At 32.0% G+C, this 9919-nt stretch overlaps 1 protein-coding gene across 1 annotated transcript; it reads right to left on the reverse strand.

Annotated features, from left to right (window-relative positions):
• Window positions 1-3033: 3033 nt before the first annotated feature.
• Window positions 3034-5851, reverse strand: LOC122581446. Its single transcript, XM_043753679.1, has 4 exons — window positions 5507-5851; window positions 4421-4879; window positions 3621-4260; window positions 3034-3542 (listed from the first exon to the last, which is right to left on the reverse strand). The coding sequence occupies exons 1-4, from the start codon at window positions 5849-5851 to the stop codon at window positions 3034-3036; spliced, it is 1953 nt and encodes a 650-aa protein (XP_043609614.1).
• Between the last annotated feature and the right edge of the window lie 4068 nt (window positions 5852-9919).

Genomic DNA, 9919 nt, shown 5'->3' on the forward strand with positions numbered 1-9919 from the left:
GAGGCCTGATGGGTTTTTGTTTGTCAAACCACAGGGACCATTCGTGATTAACTCTGACAATTTTTTTTAATAAAATTGAAAGTGATAACCTGCAACTTGTTTCCTAGCCGATTGCATATATTGCATAACCCAAAAACAAAATTGGTTACACTACATAGCAAGTTGAGTAGTTGAGTACATTACATAACCTTTTAGTCATAGTTGGTTACATTCCCATGCCATTATCCCTATACGTTATTTTGTTTTATTGTTTATCAACCTAGTTTGAATTTATTTTAACTTTTATTTAACTTCTTTCTCTATTGTTGCACTTCAACTAAATACTAAAGTATTTTGTACATATGTTTTTATACAACTATGTATAAATTTTTTTATAAGTGATATACCATTAGTTAAGTCTATAAATTTACTTTTCAAAAAAATTTACTTTTCAAAAAAAAAAAAGTTAAGTCTATAAATTTATATAATAACATATTTTGATTATTTTCAAAACATTTCACAAGAAAAGTACATACATTGGTTAAGCCGACCAAAATAAATGCTTTTTTTTGGATTTCTAACTAAGAGGTCAAAGCATTCAGGTTAATTTACCGATAAAACCAAAATTGCGCTATCGATTTCAAAGTAACGGACAATTTACATTTTTCTAGTATAGATGTTACTACGTTAAAATATAGACATACTTAAGTTTTTACCGATAAAGATAGGTAGGATTGAGGCCTTCGTAGAGCTTTGGCAACTCGACATGTCGAAATGGTCCTAACTCCTAATGCTTAATGGTGGTAAGTCTGCTTGAGATGTTGTTGAGTCGTTATATACAACATGCGTATAGACGTTGAATATATGAGGGACCGACTAACTTGTTACCACCACAATTCCTGTAAATCTCATTTTCAATGAACTCACTAACAAAAGGTTTCATATGGTAACGTTTACGAAGCTATAAGATTGCCATGATTTGTAATGTTTCTAATTAAATAGGCTTTCTCAATCCCACAAACAAAAATCCTGATAGAGTTTGAACGTAACATCCACAACACTTTTGGGTGATTTTTGGAGAGCCGGATTTGAGCATGTGCAACCCGCGCTAGGGGTGTTCATCAAACCGTCAAACTGTAAAAACCGGACCAATCCGGGATGTATGGATTGGTTTGGTCGGATTGAGTTACTAAAGTCTGGTATGCCAATTCAAGTTTTGAAAAACCGAGTTCATCGGTTCGGTTACAGTTTCAACAAAGAAAAAACCGCCATAAACCGGACCGGATCAAAGGTATATATGTATATGACTTTTGATGATATCTAGCCATTAATAAAAGGAATCATATACATATACATGTATTTTTACGATAATGTGTTGGTACTACAATGGATATAATATACATTATGTAACTATTTTGTTTCGACCTTGTATGTTTTTAAAGAAATTAAACTTTCTCATGTATATTAAATTATGTGGAATCTATATGAAAATTTATATGATCGAATGTCTTTTGATTGTTGACTCAAACATATATTATGTTTTAATAGTTTCATAAATGTTCTAATTTTAAGTGTTTGTTATGACTCTTTGTAACAAATATACACAAAGATTATATGGAAATAAAATAAAGGGAAATAAGAATTTAAAACCGTCAAACCGACCAAACCGGACTGGCTCACATGGTCTGGTCTGGTTCGGTTTGACAACATAGTTGGTCTGAATTGGTTTAATGTATATTAAAACCGGGAATACCAGTTTGGTTTGAGATTTAGTCAAAACCGGACCAAACCGGTCCATGAACACCCCTAACCCGCGCAAACGAGTACGGCCTAATGTTTTATAGGGGCCCAAATTTTTGCTGGTATTACATATATATGAATAAACAGAAAAGAATATTATAAAATGTTATATTTAGCCTATTGTTAATGCTTTTGCTTCCAATTTTTAAGCAAATACGTTCAAACCTAGCATAATTACTGTGATTTTTTTAAGAGAAAATCGCGATAATAGCCAAATTTCGTTGCGATTGTACCAAAATAGCCAAGTTTTTTCGGATTATCACAAAATAGCCATATAAATCGCAATATTTCTTGAGAATCGCATAAAGAGGCCCAAAATCGTAATGCTATCTATAGAATCGCAATGCGATCCTGTAACAATCGCTATGCGACCATGAAGTTCGTAATGCGATTCTGTAGATTATTGCGATTTATTTTTTTTTTATTTTTTTTTTTTTACGATTCTGTAGATTATTGCGAATCTCTATCTCTCACTATGGTAGTCTCAGATTTCTATGAGTAATGATCGAGTTGGACAAATGCTTAAATTTTACGTTCAGCTTTTGAGTTGCATGTATACTTGCAATATACACATGATGTTCTCATTAATTAAAGTGACGTGCCAATTATTTGTTCTGCATGATGGTGTCGAGCATGAACTAACGAGTGTCAAAAAAAAAACGAAACAGGTGTTTAGTTTTTCCTCCAAATAGTGCTAAGTGCTAGTCAAAGATGTAATATATGTATGTATGTAAAGTTTCTCTCCAAATAGATTTTAATCAATTTGAATACCTTAATCAAACTATTAGTTATAAACACACTCATATTTTCCTCATCTTCCAATGTGGGACAAACACACAATACATAACATACATCTTTTTATAATAAAAAAAAAAACTACATTCAGTCATCTACTTGGTTTTTGTTTTCGATGAACTTGCATTCCACTTCAATCCCCATTAATCTTGGAGTTATATGATAATATTTCTTGATTTAAAATATGTAAACTGCCGTGTACATACATATAAAAACATACTTAAAGTTGATTTAAAACATACTAGTTTTAATATATATGAAAACATACATAAAGTTCATGATTTAAAACATACTAGTTTATTGCATAGTCCATGAATACAAAGCTTCAAATACATAAGAAAAATAATACTAATAATCTCCTAAGTTAACAGTCCCGAAAGGAGATGAGTGTGAAGTCGACGCTGATTTCCCTTTTGATCTTGATGAAGAACCATACTCTCTTGGTGTAGGAAAAGATGTTTATGATGGCATGGGTGCACCACAAGTCAACCTTGTATGACCACGTTCCTTACAACGACTGCATGTTGTTGTCTTCCTCTTTTCACCCCTAGACGGTATACGATCACGGTTTTTGGGTCGGCCAGGTAGTCTTTTATCCATGACTGGTGGTAGAACTGTTTGTAAGTCATCTGGTATCTCCCATTCAGAAGGATGTGGTATCGGATAGACAATCTCGGCATAAGTCTGTCGATATACTTCTGAAGTGTAGCAGTCCATAGCGTATACAGTTGAATCATCTTGATTTAAATGAAGAGCAACTTTTATAACATGGCCACATGGAAAACCAGAAATTTTCCATTTCCCACAAGTACAAGTCTTTGCATCAAGATCGACAAGCCCATTCAACTTATGATCTATAACTTCAAACAATGTATTAGAACATGGTTCAACTCTCCATGATGTTGACTTCACAACACGTTTTGCAATCTTTTTTTCAGTCCATGGTGTAACACGATGTTCAAATGTTTCTGTACATTTAAAGAAGTAATTTAGTTAGAATATATCATCATTTATAAAAAGTAGTGAGATTGTTAAACAAATAATACCTGCAACGTTTCTTTTCCTATAATACCACTCATGAAGAGATGCACGAAAAAACTCCATTAACATGGTAATGGGTAATTTTCTTGAATGACGACTTAGAGAGTTGATTGATTCTACACTATTAGATGTCATGAAACCATACCTTGCTCCAAGTGCATGTACTCTTGACCATCTTTCAAATCCAACCTCTTGTAGTGTTTGAGCACACTCAGGCACAACATTTCTTAAACGATTTATATGCCTATTAAAGTCCACTTCTCGATAAGCTTTCACCGCTTTCCAGTATGTCCACGAGTGATGTTTTATATTGGCAGACCTTGATTTTAGATTTCTAAGCAAATGAACAGCACAAAGCCCGTGAAAAGCATCCGGAAAACACCTTCTAATAGCCATATCAATTGGGTTTGCCCTATCAGAAATAATTGTCAAATTGCTAACATTACCAATGCAATCCCTAAGATGCCCCATAAACCATGTCCACGATTCAGAGGTTTCGGATTTTCCAACCCCGTAAGCTATTGGTAGTATCCCATTATTAGCATCCATGCCTACTGCTAATAAGTTTGTTCCAAGATATCGACCTTTTAGATGTGCCCCATCAACAATAATAACTGGCCGCAAGAAAGAAACAAATAAACGTATCTACAAATTAAGAAAAATGAGAATAAATTAAAGATGTGATAAACGCTTAAAGTATATAAATAGTTTGAAAATTTAATTTGATTTTCTCACCGCAGCACCAATGGCGATAAACAACAACTCAAAACGTCCATTTCTATCTGTTTTGATATGAGTTACTGACCCGGGGTTTTTCAGCTTTAAATTGTGACAATATGCTGGCAGTTGGGCAAACGAATCTTCTGGTGACCCCCTTAACAATTCCAAAGCGTAACACTTGGCTCTCCAAAGCTTGAGAATATGAGATATTAATCTTGAACCGGGCATTCATGTCGGTCATAATCTCATGACCCCTGTATACCCTTCCTTTCACAAACATCAACTCAGACAAAAATCCACCCAACACCTTTTTGTTTGCCTGTCTATGGTGAGGGTAAAGTTGGGTTCTTGAACAAGTATGACGATCATTGAAAGTCCTTACTTGGAACATTTCACAACCTGTTACCCTCTTCGCAATCATGCGCCATGTACAATTCTTATCCTGTCTACACTTTGTTTCAAAACGATCTTTGGTTGATCTATCAACAATTAGCTGATAGCCGTCTTCCACACACTTCGTATACAAAGCTATCTTTAAATCTTCCTTACACGAAGAAATTTTGTGTAACAATCAACAGGTATCTTTACCAACTCTTCTTCTTCTTGTATTGGAAGTAATTCTGGCATATTCCAGTTATACTCTCGTGGCTCTTTTTATCTTCTTCTTGTCACGTACAATTTTCTCTTCTCGTTCTTCGTATTCTTCTTCATCTTCTTCTTCATTATATGAGTTATGAATGGATGTTCAACATTTTCTTTCACCATCTCTTCTCCTTCATTTCCTCCCCCTTCTTCTTCTTCTCCTTCATCTTCATCTCCTCCTCCTCCTTCTTCCTCTTCTTCTTCTATTTTACTTTTACCCCAAACTAAATATGAGTTATCTTCAAAGTCAGAGTATTGACTAAGATCAAAAGTATCTAAATGACTAGCAACCTCTTCTGTTTTACTTTCACCCCAAAGATTCGAGTTATCTTCAAAATCCGAGTATTGTGTAAGATCATCGAAGGGTTCTATTCGGAAACTTGAATTTGGGTCTATATATTGGTTGACATTTGGATTAAGGGAAATATTGTGGGTTTTGAGAGTATTAGATATATTGTGGGTTTTGATGATAATATGGTGGAACAAAACTTTGTTGGTGATGAAACTGTTGGTAATTATCTTGTTGTACATTGTGATCACTAAAAACATTTAATTGATTAGGTTGAACAACATACAATGCAACGTTATCTGTTGAAACACTAATATAAGCCATGAATCGATCAACATCTTCATTGTCATTTAACAAATAAACTTTTCCCTCTTTCGAATAAGATAGTTTAAACCCAGTTTCAGGCTCTATATTCAACTTTTTTGCAACACGTAACACTAACCCTTTATAAGTTAACCTTTTAAATGAGAGTTTTAGTGAAAAATTCATAGGTGATGGTAAATACTCTAAACAACCATTTACATTTTCCCATGATCCCCCGAAACATAAATCTACCCAAACAGTCACGACATTAGATGATGCCATTAAGAAAGGCTAAACTAAAAACAACCACAATTTAGACTAAAGAACAAATTAATTAGTTGTACAAAGCTAAGTAAATAAAAAGCATACCTTTAATTTGGAATTGGAAAGAAAATTAGGGGTTACAAAAGATTTATGTTAGAGATAAGAAAATTCAATCAAGTCATATAATGGGTATACTGGTACTTTTTATACCTGAATGTTCAGAATATCCTGTAAAAATCTTATCATTTTATGAAAAAATTTTTGAAAAAGTTCTATCTTTTTATGGATAAAATCGCATAAAATCCTATCTTTTTTTGGATAAAATCGCAACAAAACACACACAATCACAATGCGATTTTCAAAATCTTGCGATATTGCGATTTTTTTTGGTAGAATTTCTTGTGATTCGTGAGTTTCAAGTATTTAAATATAACACTTATACATTTAGCAAAAGGAGAGACATGCTTAGTAACCCCATGCTGGGCAAAAACACAAAATGTTTTGTTATATATATATATATATATTTTTAAATGTTTTGTTATATGAGATATATAATAACTACATGTGATATTATCCTAATAGCCATATGAATTATTATTGTATACAATACTTCCTCAAAATGATAGTTTGACTAAAGTATTGGCAAAAACACAAAATTTGGCTCCACCAGCTACTTCGCTTCATATATTTTACATAACCATTAGCTATGTTGGTGTTGTGCTTGTCCCACATTGAAAGAAGATAGAAGTATGGATGTGTTTATAAATGATAGTTTGACTATAGTATTCAAATACTTCAAAATTAATTTAGCACTTACATATATATACATATCCATATTATAAATCTTGATTAGCACTTTGCATCCAAATTAAATACCTAATTTTTTATGCCATTTGAAGACCCGTTTTCTTAGATGTCTTGGTGTTTTTTGTTCCATGATGGTAATTGAAGTCACAAGGCCATTACAACAAATGTTGGATTTGAAAAAGGTTTGGATGAACGAAGCAAAAAACATCCGGCATACAAATATTAACATCATAGAAATATATGCAAAGTGTCCTTAAGGAACGTGTATTTCAGCTGAAACCAGGAGATATGCTTAAATTCCATGAAAATCGAAAAAAAAAACAAAATCGCAATGGATACAAGAATCGCATTGCGAACCTGTAACTCGCATTGCGAACCTGTAAATCGCATTGCGATCTTGCTCGATCGTATTGCGATTTTGCGAAGATTGCGAGCATCTTATTGCGATTTTCCCAGAATCTCTATGCGATTTTTGCCTCTTTATGCGATTTTCTTGATTTTATTGCGATTTATATGACTATTTTGCGATAATGCGAAAAAATTTGGCTATTTTGGTACGATCGCAATGAAATTTGGGTATTCTCGCAATTTTCTCTTTTTTTAATTATATAGTCTTTTTTTTGTTTTTAATAAACTTTTAATAGTGTTTATTATTAATATATTTTGTTTATTTATCATTATTATCTTTAATTTATTCTTAGTTTATCATTATTATATTTTATCACTCTAAATAGACAAAAAGAGTATGCACAATCATGGTTTACGTTTTAAAGATTGTTAAAATATGGGGCATGTTTTAGTATAGAATTGGGCCTTTAAAAATCATGAGACGACTCTGGGAGGGTGCAATGGAAGACGACATGGGTTAGGCATGGTTGTGGCCCATGCTTGGCGGAAACACGCCGCCAACGACAAGGCATGGGAGCTAAGCATGGAAATTTAGAGTGAGAGAATGTTGGGAAGTGGGATAGGAAAAAGAGTTTGTATGATTTAAAAAATATAGCAAGAGATTCTAAGGTATACGATATGTATGATTGACATAGGTTATATATGACTATAAATGAAAGAAGCATGAAATAATATGATATAATATTATTGATGGATGACTAAACATGAATTAGACCACCCTTCTTAAACGCACCTATTCCATGTAATGCATTTATACATGACTACATAAATTCTTGTGTACGATGTCATTAGTCAACTCTTAATATATCAACATGTTATTTGAACCATACCATTGTTCAAGTGAATGTTTTCTTTTTCCTTTTTTTCTTAAACTAAATTAATACTCGTACAATTCACAATGATTAATAGTTTAAAATATATATATATATATATATATATATATATATATATATATATATATTTATTGGTTTTGCGTAATTTAAATTAGAAATAAAATTCATATAAGGATGATGGTGGCTGGCCTTGACCTCGTCACCCACTAACTTCAAACTTTTAATTAAACAAATTTATATTGTGTTTTCTCATTATCTACTGATAGAAATATAGAATATTTAGAATCAAAATAATTGACCAAAAGGAGAGTAGGGTTTATTTGTTTAATGGATTATGAGGCAATGGGCTTTTCGCTATATGATAGCCTGATACGTGAGGTTGTTTAGTGGGCTCATGTAGTCCTCATGGGCTATTTATACACCCAAATAGATTAATTATCTAAGGCTAAATCATTTTTTAAGTAAGAATTAATGTAGAATATTCATGTTTCTTTTTTCTTTTTCTTTTTTTTTTTTAATATAATTTTTATTGTTTACAATCTTTTCCAAGAATTATAATAGAAGGAGTCTAAATTATTCAATTTGTTGCATATTATATTTTTTAAAAAGAAATGTAAACCCCGAAAATGAAAAAATTACTGGATGTAACTTACAATAAAGTTGGCGGAATCAAAGACGTAACTTTTAACGAAACGGAACAAATTGACAATGTTAGATTAAAAATCTTGAAAAGAACTAAATCACAAAAATAAGGGATAAATTATGCGATTCTTTTTTTAAAGACAACAAGTATATCTCAATGTGAATGTATCTATGCCGGTTCAACTTCTGACAATATCTTATAGGGTTGGCTCCTCAAATATTTAAAGATTATAACATTGCTAAAGCTTTTGTCATATTTATATGTATTAGATTGAGATCCCCTAAAGTTAAAAGTAACTTCATAGGTAAAATTGAGAGATTGTTGGCCTTTAGATTAAATTCAAGGGTCAAGATTTAAAAGTAACTTTTAAGTCTTAACTCTTGATTTTAATTTAAGGATCAAGATTATCAACTTTATCTATAAAGTTGTTTTCAACTTTAGAGGATATCCATTAGATTAAACTTGAAACGCTTTGAAAAAAATCACCTTGTCAAAATTCCCCAATAGGCTATCCTTACCCAACTTCTTTTGAATGGGTTAATTTGGGTATTTTATTTTGTTTACTGGGTTAAGTTGGGCTAGTGGAAATATAAGAAGCGGGTTTAATTGGTTCATTGCATATTTAACTAAGTCAAAGAAACATGTCCAACGGGTAAGCAATGCGGGTCGAGCGGGTTTTATTGAGCGGTATTTACAGTTGATGCAATCCTCGTCTTTCTATATTCATTGTTAGATCATATATTCACTGTTTTATATTCAATCTTCAAAAAAGATATTTGGGTTTCATATTCATTAAGCTTTTTTATTATAGGTTTTAACTTTTTTCTATCTATTTTAATTTTCCAACCTATAGCCACGTACACGTATCATCGTTTATTTAATATAAAAAGCATCATCATTTCTACAAATGAGTTTTGGATTTTAAGTCTAATTAGTTTAGACTTTTAAGTTTTTTTTAATGAATTTATGATTTTTTTTTATTTCCCGGCTTTTGTATATATATTTATTATATACCATATAATATATAATATTATATTTTATATATGTATAACAATGAATATAATATTATGTATTATATTTATAACTTATTATAATTGTGTTTGGGATTAAATGATTTAATTGATATTTTTATTTTTGGCTTTTCATGTGAAAAAATGCGGGTCAACCCGTACCCGACCCGTTCTCAACCCGTTTGGACCCGCACCCGTTTGACCCGCATTATTGAAATTACCCGTTTAAATCCGCACCCGTTTTGACCCGTTGCTCAAACCCGCTCGACTCACTCATTTTGCTAGGCCTAATCTAGGCTAAATGGCCGGATAAATTCTGCAATTATAACTCTTTAAAGAAAAAAGAAATATAGTCAAGTCCAATATAATATCTATGCAAAAGTAC

The sequence above is a fragment of the Erigeron canadensis genome, chromosome 9 (assembly GCF_010389155.1).
Source record: "Erigeron canadensis isolate Cc75 chromosome 9, C_canadensis_v1, whole genome shotgun sequence".
In the NCBI taxonomy this organism is placed as follows: Eukaryota; Viridiplantae; Streptophyta; class Magnoliopsida; order Asterales; family Asteraceae; genus Erigeron; species Erigeron canadensis.

Coding starts and splice junctions, on each gene's coding strand:
- LOC122581446 (XM_043753679.1), bottom strand. CDS start 5,851: ATGGCATCATCTAATGTCGTGACTGTTTGGGTAGATTTATGTTTCGGG. Junction 4,880..5,506: donor ATGTTTTTAGTGATCACAAT/GTACAACAAGAT, acceptor TCTTCGTGTAAG/GAAGATTTAAAGATAGCTTT. Junction 4,261..4,420: donor TTAAAGCTGAAAAACCCCGG/GTCAGTAACTCA, acceptor CTTAATTTGTAG/ATACGTTTATTTGTTTCTTT.